The sequence below is a fragment of the Etheostoma cragini genome, chromosome 4 (assembly GCF_013103735.1).
Source record: "Etheostoma cragini isolate CJK2018 chromosome 4, CSU_Ecrag_1.0, whole genome shotgun sequence".
Classification (NCBI taxonomy): domain Eukaryota; kingdom Metazoa; phylum Chordata; class Actinopteri; order Perciformes; family Percidae; genus Etheostoma; species Etheostoma cragini.
The window spans coordinates 29,411,946-29,425,928 of NC_048410.1; the positions used below are offsets into that span (position 1 = coordinate 29,411,946).

A 13,983-nucleotide genomic window follows, 5' to 3' on the forward strand; every position below is an offset into this window, starting at 1 on the left:
GGGGGGGGGGTCTTGAACACTACAGTTGGCTTTATGCCAATGTTTTTCTCAATAAAAAAACATTTTTCACAAAGCGGGCCGATCCACTTGTCCATGTTGATAAGAGCATAAAAATTAGAAAAATTAACGGGACAAAAAGAAATCAAGGGACATTTAGAATAGTTAAAATGTGCGATTTATTGCAAGTTAACTATCACATTAATGAGATTAGTCGCAAATAAATATCCTTTCACAGAACTATATATCCTATGTCTGATCTATGTGGCTGAACTAGTCTACCTGAAATAGTCTACCTGAGTCTACCTGTTTTGGACCGGGACGGTGCCTGATCTGGCTGATCTATTTCTATGAGGAGAGAACAGGAGGAGGCTTGTCTAGCTGACGTAAGTCTATGGATTGGGGGGGGGGGGTCCACACGTGACTGACTTGGTGCTCCTCTAGAGAAGCTGAGCGGAGGTAAAGAGCACCAGCCAGAGACGTCCCACAGCGGGAGAGAGGAGACTCATCACCCGGAAGGAAGAGAGAAACACATCTCGGATCATTTTTTTCTAGCCAGAATTGTTTACCTTTTCCCGCCATCGGCCCAATATTTTTCCTGCATTTAGTTTATTGATTTATAGACCAATACCCAGTGATTTTTCACCATCCACCTGCGAGCCCAGGCTGCATCCGTCCTCCTCTCCAGCGGCTGTGTGTCTCCAGTCCTGCCCGCCCGGTGTGTTGGATGTGTCGGCCGAGTGCAGCGGTGCTCGCGGTGCTCGCGGTGCTCGCCGCCTGCGTCTGCGGCGCGGCAGCGGCAGCGGCAGGGAGACGCCAGCCGCTCAATCACCGCCCGGTCATAGGTAAGAAAGACCACGCGTCAACGCGTTGGGACTGTCCCTCTGTCTCCGCGCAGAGACACGCTCTAGGATTATAGCTGCTACGTCATTCTAATCGAGAAGGTTCGAGAAAAGATGCGTGTTAGTATAAAAGAAATAGCCTACCAGTGCCAATCCGGATCTGAGGTGCTTTTCTTATATAGATTATATATTATTATATTTTATATGTCTTATAGCCTATAGGCTGGACTAGTGGCGCACATACAAAAATAGACAAGTACACTTCATACACCTAATCCAATTTTCCTCCAAAAAGTGTAATGTTAATGTTATAGTGTAATTGCAATAATAGCACTATAATCATAATAATAATTATGCTGTGCTGAGGAATTTTATGTACATATTCATGTGCCGATTTACCGAGTCAAGTAGTACAATTACTGTAATTAGTGATATCAGATATTGTAAAAACTCTGAAAACTGGAACACACATCAGTGCCTGTTTTAATCATTGGGGGTAGCTATTTGTATGTTTTGTATGTATATATGTATGAATATAAGGTATATATGTACCTTATCTGGACCTTGAGTCTGTAAACAAATAAAGAATAAGAATAATACAACTTAAAAAACAAGTCAGATGACCTGTGCCCCGACAATAATACTTTATGTGAACTACAAATTCTAGTGGGGGACTGTAACTAAGCACATGTCCTTAAGTACTGAACTTGAGTAGGGGGACTCAGCTCCTATAACTTGCAGAAGGTTTGCGTTAGGACACTCACCTTTTGACACAAAGTACCCTCAGGTGTCTACTACAAATACCCATGTTTTAAACTTCTCCAACTGTGTCACAGAATTCATAATTTGATGTCAAATGCAAGGAGTGCCATTGTTACAAGCTACCCCACTACCAGGGTATGTTACATAACCTGGGCTAGATTGTAACAGTAAGACTGACCAACAGAAATCTGAGACTACACCACAGAATATGCATCTATGTGAGTTTATTGTGCATGGTCCAACATTAAAGCATCTCCCTGTGGTGTCAGTGGTATGGATCCTAACATTAGAAGAGCTTTCTTAAAGAACATATTCTGATAATATTATAATAATACCTGTGAATGTGACACATAAATGTAAATGTAAACCTTCAGCACGTAAAGTTACAGGAAGACGTTTGACAAATTTCTTATATGGTGTTCTCTTTCCCAAAATTCAGCCTTGGTCCAGAATTCCAGCCCCTAGAGCCAGTCCCACAACGAGCTTTTCTTGAGCCATGATGTCTCTCTCTCTCTCCTGGGGGGGGCAAATTCTGAGCAGGCAAAACAGAGAAAGGGGAGGTAACCTTGCCTCCTATGACCTCATAAGGGGAAGATTCCAGATTGGCCAATCTGAGCTTTCATTTTCTCAAAGATAGAGCAGGATACCCAGGGCTCGGTTTCTGGGGGGCCATAGGCAGGCTGGGGGACGTATATTATAAAGTGAAAATATCATTGACCTTATAAAGTGAAATATTCACGCCACCGTACCTTTAAAATATATTTCCCTGCTGATACTGACATACTTTTACTTAAGTAACATTTTCAATGCAAGGCTTTTACTTGTAACCGAGTACTTTTACTTTAGTAAATGACTTGAATACTTCTTCCACCACTGGCTCTTTCCCTTGTGATTGTCTCATAATAATTACACATGTTCGCTGTATGGCATTACACAATATTAATCAGGTTTTACAGCCAGTCTCTCATTTTTGATGAACATTTATGTCATATACTACCAAAATGTAGTGTAGTTCCCTGAACAGTGGAACAGAGGCCGTGTTAGAGTTTTAAGAAGTTGAGAATTATTGTTGTGATTTTATGTAATTGCGTAACCAATAATATCATAGATCACGTTGATATGGGATGAAACATAAAATAACATTCAGTGGTGGATTTCCACATTAACTACCCAGGTCCCTTTTCTTTCTTTTCACATTGTTAATTGGGACTTCTTTTATAGAAGTCCTGCTAGAAAATTACCAAAAGAGCATTTGATTCCTGCCTTTGTGTCCTGTGAAACTGGGCTCCCTATGTGACTCCCAGCAGGATCACTCATGGTGCCTAGATGGGGTGTCATGTGGGCGGAGCCTGTGTCAAATAAAGGGAGGTCACCCCACAGAGTATTTATCTAACAGTGTGGTATTAGTACTATGACAGGATGTTGCTGTGTTGAGCAAACCTGCCGCTGTCATTGCAGTCAGAACTCAGACATGGTTGCTGTGGCAATGAGTAGACTAGGAAGTCTATTGGATCGCATTATCATAGCATTTACTTTGTCACCCTATGTACTGCTGGTGGCCTTTTTGTTTGGCAGCATTGTATCAAAAGGGATGAAGAAATTACCCCCCCCCACACACACACACACTTTGTGAAGCAAATTAAAAGGTGGTCAACTTCTTGGCATGTGGTATGGTGTCAAAACAGAAATTAAAAATCAAAAGACACATCATCATAATGATCCAAGTCCATACCTGTAGAGGTATTTTATTAAACTTCATAGTCTCAATGAGCATAAAAACTCAAAAGCTGACATAATAACCTACTCCAGTTACAGAGTAAACGTAGACTTCTCAGGTTTTTTGCTTTTCACATTATTTATTGGGACTTCTTTTATAGAAGTCCTGCTAGAAAATTACTAAAAGAGCATTTGTTTCCTGCCTGTGTGTCCTGTGAAACTGGGCTCCCTATGTGACTCCCAGCAGGATCACTCATGGTGCCTAGACGGGGTGTCATGTGGGCGGAGCCTGTGTTTATTAAAGGGAGGTCACTCTAGGTAGTTAACTGTATTACAATTATGTTGTGTATAAAAATAGGATGAATGTATGTGACGTAACCAAGGGTGTAACTTTGGGTGGAGAAGTGGGGGGGCGGACACAAAACTGGGGGTCTGGGGGTCCTTCGACCACAAAACCTTTCCATTTGAATCCCATTTCTACGTCCATTCATAGGGACTATGGTTATGCAAAATTCAGGAAATTATTAGGTGGACTATAATAATACATGATGCCAGGAAGATAGTGCTTAACTATAAGAGGGGGGCACAAACGGGGTTTTGGTAATGTGTGTGTGTGTGTGTGTGTGTGGGGGGGGGGGGGTCCAGTCAGATGTAACCTGTGACATCCTCATCTATATGCCTGAAAAAATAATTCTTTATGTGAACTACAAATAGTGGTTCTTTTAATACTTTAAGGACATTTTCCCTATTATACCTACAAACTTTAATTTCAGTAACATTGTCAGTGCAGGACTTTGACTTGTATCCGAGTATTTTTTACAGTGTGGTATTAGTACTATGACAGGCTGTTGTCTGTGTTGAGCTGCTGTAATTGTGGGCAGAACTCAGACATGGTTTCTGTGGCGATGAGTAGACCAGGATGTCTATGACCAGTGAGTTGCATTACCATAGCATTTGGTTTGTCACCCCATGTAGGCCGCCAGTATCACAAGAGACACAGTTTCAAAAGAGAAGACAAACTAATCCCCCCACAAATCCTGAAGCACATTAAAGGTTTGGTAACTTCTCGGCGTCAGGGTTGTATGGTGTCAAAACAGAAAGGAAAAATCCAGAGAGAGCGTCACCAGAATGAACAAGTCCATACCTGTAGAGGCATTAATTACACTTCATAGTCAGCATGAGCATAAAAACTTCCAATAATAACGCTGACCTAGTGATCTGCTCCATTTACACAATAACAGCCCAGTTTCCCACATTGTTAACTGGGACTTCTTTTATAGAAGTCCTGCTAGATAATTACTAAAAGAGCATTTGTTTCCTGCCTACACGCCCTGTGAAACTGTGATCCCTATGTGAAATTTTGAAGCTAATTAACCCTTGTGTTGTCGTCACATCAAAATATAAAATCATCACTTTTGTTGACCTTTTTTTATCAATGTTTTAAACTTTTTCTTACATTTTTGTCTCTTTTTTTCAACACTTTTGTCCCTTTTTTTGACGTTTTCAACACTTTGTAACACTAACTTATTAACTTTAGCTTTACAGTTATTTTTGGAATTTATGCTCAATAAACCTCATTTACAGGAAATTAGACCTAATGTTTGAGTTAGAAAAGCAGAAATTAGGAATTATTTTGACTAAAATTAAAGGAATGGATGTTGATGATAATCACAGACTGGAATATGTCAACTTTTACTCAATACTATTTCAAAACTTACTATTTCTTTTTTTCCAAATGCTATAAAATTGAATAAGACCCAAAATTAATGAAAGTAGATATTTGTACTTGCCAAAGAGCGTTGTGTGGAATCAATCATGTTTTTTTGGGGAATTACAACTGGGTAGTTAAAAGATGATTAATATAGGAAATCGGGTCAATTTGACCCGAGGACAACATGAGGGTTAAAGGTTTGTCAACTTCTTGGCATCAGGGTTGTATGGTGTCAAAACCGATAGGAAAATCCAGAGAGACATGCATGTCACCAGAATGAACAAGTCCATACCTGTAGGGCATTTATCTCTTCATGAGTGCGTCCGTGTGGATGTTTTCCTTATCAAAAACCCTTTGTATCTCATCCATGTGGTCAGGATGTCTCCGCCATGCAGCATCAACGTTTCAATGCATACATCCATAGTAAATCTGCATCCTGTCTCTGTCTTGTGTCCCTCCCTAGGTGTGTTGGCACAAGAAAACCTCCCAGACGACCAATTCGCCCGTGGCTCCTCGTACATCGCTGCGTCCTATGTCAAATACCTGGAGGGAGCCGGGGCCAGGGTTGTACCCATACGGTATGAATATGATATGTACCTGGCAGCTGTGGAGCCTGGATTTACCTCTTATAGGGGGCCCGGGGGAAACCGTTGGCTATAGGTTGTTAAATGTGAAGAAGCAAGTAAGCGATGATGGTTGGAGAAACAGACAAGAACATACATATACGATTAATATTCATGTCATGCACTAAAACAAAGCTTAGGGCATGAAAAACCATCTATACGTAGACAACCTTAAGCCAGAGTTGCTTTGTTATTCTTCATAATTTTTGGAGGAGCTTCTGTATATAGATCATTGCTAGAAAATGACTAAAAGAGCAGGATTCATTCTGAATTGATTCTCTAATGTTCTTCACATCAATTTTGTCATTGGTCGCTATGCATGACATGCTGCTTTTATGCAGTGTTAATAACCAGGGATGGAAAAAAATGGATTCTTAGATGCATCGCGATTCTGTCTAGACCGATTTGATGCTTCGATGCTCATAACGTGACGTTTTCATGCCATGTGACCTTTAAAGGCTTAAGCATGGAACGCGTACAAGATAAAAAAACAAACAGTAGATAAATAATGTCATTAACACTTTTAACAAATACTGTATATGTCAACATTAGACAAACTCAGGTCAAGATATTTTTTAAATCCTGCATGAAAATGTTCTTAAAAAAACAGTTTGAGATGCATTGATAATCGGTTTAGAATTGAATTGTTGGCCTCTGCTTTAGATTGGAATCAAATCGTGAGGTACACAGAGATTCCCACCCCTGTTAATAATGGATATGATGGATTTTTATTGAATGGGTTTTTAAAATGTCTTTGTCTTGTGCCTTTTTTGCTCACCAGAATAAATCGCACGGAACAAGAATACACCAACATCTTCTACTCAATAAATGGGTAAGTTAACCCCGGTTCTCTGCGTTGACCTCGCTATATGACACGCTAACCGCTAAGCTGCTAAAGGTCTCATAGTGAAACCAAACTAGTCTCTACCCGGCTCTGTTTTCCATTGTACTACCGGTTTAAGGATAGTTTAGCTTGATAAGAAGTGATAATGTGCTGGGATAATATGTTGGTCAGAAGCTGTGGAACAGGTTGGGGGGGGTTTCAGTGGAGCTGTTCTACCTTTACAAGACAAGGCACAGTGTGCACTGTGGCTCTCCATGGAGGCGTGAGCCTGTTCTCGCTTTCCCCCCCCCGTCCCCGTCTCATGGCTTGCATTCCGGCCATTCTAGCGGCACTAAAACACGCCAGCGCACCTTGGTTCCTAACTTGGGGGGGACATCATCATTATGACAGCTGCCGTACGGCACAGGGGCGCGCTGAGCTGTCTCCCACCCCGCAGTCATACGCCAATGGCTGTTGCCCTGGCCACTGAACGAGAGCACCTGGAGAGGTTAAGGTGTCTCTTTGCACTACTTAGGACACAGCTCCACCCTGTGGTTAAAGCAGGTATGTTGATATGGAGCAGCCGAGCACCCCTTGGGAGTCAATATGCTCTATGTCAATACACAGGTCTTAAGTCACAGGATGACGAGTATGACTAGCGGTCTTATTAATTCAGCGTGTTATGCTTGACGGCGGTCCACATTCAAGCGCTGGTGTGTGGAGAAAGTCTCCACTACTTACAGTTTTTGCCCTGAACCAGAATACACTTTCATATTCTACTCAATAAATGGGTGAGTTAACCCCAGTTCTCTGTGTTGTGCTCTCTATATTACCCTAACTATCATAAGCTGCTAAAGGTCTCATAATGAAACCAAACACGTCTCTGCCTGGCTCTGTAAAACTCTAGTCTTCGCCCTGGTGTGTGGAGCCGTCACCGGCCAATCGGAAGGTTGGTGGTTTGATCCCTGGCCCTGCGGTCCCATGTTGAAATGTCCTTGGGCAAGACGCTAAACCCTTAGTTGCCTCCGATGCTGCCCCATAAGAGTGTGAATGTGTGTGAGTGTGTATCTGATGAGCAGGTGGAGCCTTGTACGGAAGCGTCAGCTACAGTGTATGAATGTGTGTGATTGGGGAATAGTTGGCTTTGAGTCGTATTTAAGACTAAAAAACGCTATATAAGAACACTGTCATTCAAAGTCGACAGAAACAAAATGAAAGTATGAAAAGCCGTTTTGGGTCGTCTTTCCCCTTTTCGGACCATCACATGTCTAGTTTAAGTTGAAATAAACACATCGTTTACTGATTTACATGTGTAAATATGTTGGCTCTATACACACTAAAAGAACTGCTTTTTTAAACATAGTCTGTTGGGTTTAGCGCTAGCGACTTCAGAGCAGTTTCTGGTGGAACAGAAAGGTCTAAAAGAGGTTTTGAAGGTCCATCTCTGTAGGGATCCATCCCATAATGTTGTCAGACACTGTCAGCGGCAACAACACCACTTTTAGTGGACGTAAATTGAAGGTGTAGGGTTATGTTGAAGGTGTAGGTTACATCCTTTTACATGTGACACTACCTTGTGTCCTCTGCCTTTCGGGTTAACCTACACTCAGACTCTCCTGGATAAAGACTTGGCTACGTTTTTAAAGCATATGTTGAGTCCTTTTCTATCCAGCTGCAAGGACTGTGGAAAAGATATGAGGTTTTGCAGAGGATGCATGACTGAAACTTCCCAGGATTTGTTGAATTTTTTTCAATTTGGTTGAAGGAAACCCAAATTTCTGATTTAGAAACCTTTTGAAAATAGGTCAAATTTGACCCTGAGGACAACCGAAGGGTTAAGGCAGAGAAAAGTGTAAAAATACAAACATTGTTGAAGATATGCCAAGTCCAGTGTCCCTGTAAAAACAGAAGTGTCTCCTCAGGTTGTTGCTGCCGGGGGGAGATGTAGATCTTCAAACATCGCAGTTCAGCCGGGCAGCCAAGATCTTCTACGACTTGTCACTGAAGGTAAACATCTCTTTCTTATTGAACTGACTGCCAACATTCAGTTTCAATTCCATTTGGTTTGTAAAGCGCCAAATCACAACAACCGTTATCTCACCGCGCTTTCCGTAAAGAGCAGGTCTAGACCGGACTCTGAGATGTTATCTACAGAAACCCAACGGTTCCCACCAAGAGCAGACACTAGGGCACAGAGACAAGGAAAAACGTCCTTAAAGAAGCAGAAACCTCGACCAGACCTATGGCTCAGGGTGGGGGGGGTCATCTGCCTCGATCGGTTGGGGGTGAGAGAAAGAGACAGACAGAGACAGTAAAAGAGAGGTAGAGAGAGAGAGGTAGAGAGAGAGACATGGAGAATTGTAGCAGAGGGTGTTGAGCAGGAACATGGAGGCAGCAGGTGTCTCCAACCAGAGATCCAGAGCCAGAAACACCTGCAGGAAGCGACCCATCTGGGCAATGAAGTGAATGCTGTCATGTGTCTTGTGTTGCTGCGGTTTGGTTTGTTTCCCCAACTCATCAACCGATTCGGACCAGAGCAAACAGTGTGGCGTGAAAAGGAACCAAAACGGCTGGAAAATGCAACAATGGATAAAGTTTTTGCCTTTGGTGAAGACCACCTGAACCAAACTACCGATGTGAAAGCACCTAGAACAAAACTCCCATATCCACATGTACATTGGAAGAGATTTTGATCACTTTAATTGTTCCTCCAGTCCTGATGCAATGCCAGTGTAAGTAATTGGGGACAAAATCCGGTCTGGCTTAGACAAATCAAGTCCATCCAAGGAGATACTGTCTTTTAAGTACAAAATTCCCTTTGGATCTTTGGTTACTACAAAGACTGTTACATTGAAAGAGTTGTCTAACTCAGACTGTTGATCCGCTTTAAGCCTCAGCTGTACGTGGTCTGAATGTAATAGAGCATTCTGTGTAGATCTCCTTGGACAAATGGCGTCACACCTTCCTCAGAGTCAGCTTCTCATTCCTCCCTGTCTTGTCCCGTCCAGGCCAATGATGCCGGGGACTACTTCCCCATCTGGGGAACGTGTCAGGGCTTCCAGCAGCTGTCCGTCCTCACAGCCAACAAAAACCTGCTAACCCTCACTGATACCAAGGCCGTGGCTCTACCTCTCACTCTCACACCAGGTATTTGTCTCTGTCCCTGTGCTTTGCTCTTGTCCTGCTTGTCTCGTTTGCTCTTCCCTTCGCTTTTCTTCTCCAGCAACCTTGCGTCATAAACTATTTCATCCTGTGTTTGGTTGTGCCTGCCTCTGTTCTCAGAAGCAATGTCTCAGCTTATAGTCATATAAATCTTTTTTCTGTCAAGCAAGTCTAGCAGGGAACGCGAACACAAGTGCTACTCTGCATTTTGCTGCTATGGTACTGTGATTTGATCATGCCTGCACATAATGTGCAGTAGAAGTGACATAAAAGGTCCCTGTGGAATTCATCTTTACACATCAGGAGCTAATTAACCAGAGGGAACTATGTGGAGTTTTGCATGAATGGGAAAACGTGTTGGGTGACCACAGGATTCTAGTTTCTGTGCAATTCCAAAGGATTAAAGTGTACAGTTGTAGAGTCCTCCGAGCAAAATACTATTTCTATTGTAATATATAACTATTGTTCATATTTCTTCCACTTCAACAAATTGTCATTTGTATTCAACCCACAGCAGCAGGTAGGATATGGGTGAGTGCCATTGCTCTCAGTAGTACACCAATGTATTAGATTATTTGTTAAGCTTAAAAGAATTATAAATTCAAAAAAAGACCAAATACGAGAGTAAAAGTTACAATGCAGTATAACAATTTTTTTTTATTTATAAAAATGAAACATCAGAAAGAAAATTCTTGATTTAAAAGAACTGAGAGTTGCTGTTTTCTGGGAGTTGGTTCCCGATGTGTTGCGGATAGAAACTTAAGCTTCTCCATGTTTAGTCCTGACTCCGGGGTCAGAACGCAGACGTTGTCCCAGACGATCTGAGAGGTCTGGATGGTTCATATGGAGCAGCAGATCACAAATGTATCGTGGCCCTAAACCGTTTAGTGCTCTTTAAACCAACAGAAGTATTTTGAAATCTATTCTTTGAAGGACAGGGAAAAACGTCATTTTGAGTTCAGGCCAGCTACAGTCGGAGAAAGAAAGTACACATGATAATATATTATGCATATTACTTTTAAGAAGGGTTTTAAGTAATTATTTAACCAAATGTAGCTGGCCCTCCCTTACCACTGGTCCTACGGCCAAATGACTGATTTTAATAGCAATGCTGTATTAAACCATTAACTATTACTAATACTCTGCCCCACCACTGATCTGTCCGTCCTCTAGCGGCCCAGTCCAGCCGTCTCTTCCGAAGTTTCCCTAAGGATCTTCTGCAGTCTCTGGCCGAGGAAAACATCACATCCAACTTCCACAGATGGAGTCTGTCCGTGCAGGTACTATTTTCTTTTACTCCCCATCTCTTCTATCTTTTCTGCCCACTCTCGGAATCTGTTGTTGTAATTATTCATAAACGAGCAACCATTCTCTGTCCCATGTTAATAAGACCCCTGCTAACTGTAGCTGCATGAACACCTGGCATGGGTGGAGTCTCTTGGTGTAGTTATTAACTAAGAGAAACTAATTAGTTATCACTGATATCACTAATTATCATTGATTTTACGGAAATTCGATGGAAAGTTTCTGTGAGCCAACAACGATCTGAATAGTTTGACTCATAACTCCTGATGCAAAATAATATATATTTACAATTTTAACTACTATGTTTTATTTTGTTCAAGTTAACACATCATTTCATGATTTGTTCTCATACTGATTTCCTACTGTGTTTACAGTATTCACCAAATTTGCTTTTTACATATTATGATTAAGGCTAGGTTACAATAATTCATTTAACATGTTTGGATGATCTGATATCAATTTATAAAAGGCAGTAATTGATCAATTACTATATGCATTTTCACCATGCATGTGGTGAATTGACTCCCCTTTAGGGTGAATTCTGTATGATATGTACAAAATATGTAAGCACAAACCTTTGGGCGTTAGTACATATTTGAGGGTTGTACAGTTCTCTGAGAATCTCCTTGAACCCAAGCTTACTCAGCGTTCCAGGACCCCAGCTGACGTGCCGCCTTCCTAGCCCCAAAAGAAAAATCCCTAGCACCCAAATCCTAAATATTTCAATTTAGAAGCATAACCGGCTCCTTGGGAAACCGTTACCTCAAACCCTGTTCGTATTAATTAATCAAACTGGACTTTGGGGGCAAGTGTAGTCGGATCCCAGCCCAGGTCCCGGATAAGCCGCCCTTCCGCCTTATATTCCATTCTATTTAGAATTGTTTTACTTGACATAAATAAAGACGTTTCCACCATAAATTAGTGTCTAAAATGTACCAGCATGTAGGAAATTAGGTCTGGGGTGGCAGTAGGGAGTTGGGTTGGGAACCTGACCGAAGTATGGTGGTGGACTGGTAGCTGGATAGGTGCCAGTTCAACTCCTGGGCTCTTGAACAAGGCACTGAACCCCCAACTGCTCGGGCTGCCTTTCCATGGCTAGCCCCCCCCACTCTGACATCTCTCCATTAGTGCATGTAAAGGTACTGAGCATGTGTGTGCATTTCAGGACTGTGTGTAAAAACAACGGAGTGTAAATTTTAATTTCCCCTTGCAGGAATAATAAAGTACACATTATTAACAAAGGCCCCACAAAGGCCCATTCTGAGCCGGTAAAACCCCAGAGGCAGATCATGTCTTCATGGTTGTTCCACGCAGAATAAGCAAAGTAGTTTCAGGGATTCCGAACTATTTTAATATCAGTCAAGTCAATATGAACTCTTTTGCCTTTGAACCAACAGAACTACAGCCGGAACGCCAAGCTCAAGAGGTTTTACAAGGTCCTGTCTACTAACAACGATGGGAAGAAAGAATTCATCTCTACAATGGAAGGTACCATTCCTCCCTGGCTGTACTGCAGTTTGCTGTATCGTTCATGTTGTTCACTGCACAGCTGATTATTCAAATTGTAGGCAATTGCAGAGATTATGAAATAGGGGGAATGTTGATTTTAATGACCATTATGGTCCTATTTGAAAACTTTTGTAAAAGATGTTAATTAGAATGATTTTCTCAGTAATGAGCATGTTGTCTTTCCTTTCTTTTCTTTGGTCTGCTAACGATGTTTCTGTTTTTCCTCCTAGCCTACCGTTACCCCTTCTATGCAGTGCAGTGGCATCCAGAGAAGAGCCCCTTCGAGTGGATAGATAAGCCGGGCATGGTTCACTCCACCACTGCTGTAAGAGCCTCCTTCTACACCGCCAGCTTCTTCGTCTCCGAAGGTAACCCAACACATCTCCATTTGTTTCGATTATCCCTGTCAGGCTGTTACCATAAACCTGGGGTATTATTACATATTTGAGGTGGTTCAGGCATCCGGTAAGGATGCCTCCTGGGCACCTCCCTAGGGAGATGTTCCAGGCACAACCAGCTGGGAGGAGGCCTCGGGGAAGACCCAGGACTAGGTGGAGAGATTATATCTCTCCAACCTGACCTGGGAACGCCTCGGGATCCCCAGTCGGAGCTGGTTGATGTGGCTCGGGAAAGGGAAGTGGATGAAGATAGATGGATGGATGGATGGATGGGTTGCTTCTTGCTTGTACTATTTACAGCAGAAGTTCTCTGAGAAGCTCCTTCTACCCAAGCTTAATCAGTAGTGGAACTGAAATCTTCCTAACCTAACTGATTAACTGTTAAGCAGTGGCGATACCCAGTCTTAGTTATCATGATGTCGAAAACAATCAATTCAGTAGCTCTCCTGGAGCTCTCCTGGAGCTACTGAATTACTAAGTTCTTATTTTCTCAATTTTCAAATTTACATTTTTTTTGAAAGAGCACTCTACTTTTATTTTTGGTGGGCAATTTCTTGATCTCTGCAAGTGCAACTGAATTCAGTCAACACACATGCACACACTCACTCACACACACACACATTCACACACACAGGGATTCCGTTCAGCTAGGCTCTATATCGGGATGAGATACTTTGGTTTTAATTGCCGCTCGTGAAGCATAGGTCGACTGGAGTTGGAAACATGGAGGAAACGTGTGTGTGTGTGTGTGTGTGTGTGTCACACACTTTCTTTCCTTTACTTACATTCTCCTCTTTTTCTTCCTTCCTTCAGCCATGAAGAACCAGCACCATTTCTCCAGTGCTGGGGAGGAAGAGCGAGCTCTCATCTATAACTTCTCTCCCGTCTACAGAGGCACGGACGCCATCTTTGTTCAGAACTATTACTTTTGATTGATGGACAACATACCGACGACCAAAAATTCTCATTAGTATCATCATCTTGGCCGACCTTTAAAACCCAACTTTATGCTGTCGTCACTTACAATAGACATTGAGTCAGTTATTAGACGTTTAGCTTGGCTAATTTGCCCCTGTCATTTGGAATGCAGTGTGAACAGCACAGTTAGGAGATGCAGCAATAATCAGTTGAGTCG

The 13,983-nt window shown here is 42.2% G+C and overlaps 1 protein-coding gene and 3 non-coding genes across 4 annotated transcripts; 1 reads left to right on the forward strand and 3 right to left on the reverse strand.

The window, feature by feature from the left end:
• Positions 1–462: 462 nt before the first annotated feature.
• zgc:171566 lies at positions 463–13,966 on the forward strand. Its single transcript, XM_034870539.1, has 9 exons — positions 463–842; positions 5,492–5,606; positions 6,433–6,483; positions 8,397–8,481; positions 9,483–9,621; positions 10,810–10,916; positions 12,339–12,429; positions 12,681–12,818; positions 13,662–13,966. Exons 1-9 carry the CDS (start codon positions 725–727, stop codon positions 13,778–13,780), a joined length of 963 nt encoding a protein of 320 aa, XP_034726430.1. The 5' UTR covers positions 463–724; the 3' UTR covers positions 13,781–13,966.
• Positions 2,805–2,862, reverse strand: LOC117944163. Its single transcript, XR_004656518.1, has one exon. It is a non-coding gene; the product is annotated as a U7 small nuclear RNA (small nuclear RNA).
• On the reverse strand, positions 3,461–3,518 carry LOC117944161. Its single transcript, XR_004656516.1, has one exon. It is a non-coding gene; the product is annotated as a U7 small nuclear RNA (small nuclear RNA).
• LOC117944162 lies at positions 4,580–4,637 on the reverse strand. Its single transcript, XR_004656517.1, has one exon. It is a non-coding gene; the product is annotated as a U7 small nuclear RNA (small nuclear RNA).
• Positions 13,967–13,983: the final 17 nt, after the last annotated feature.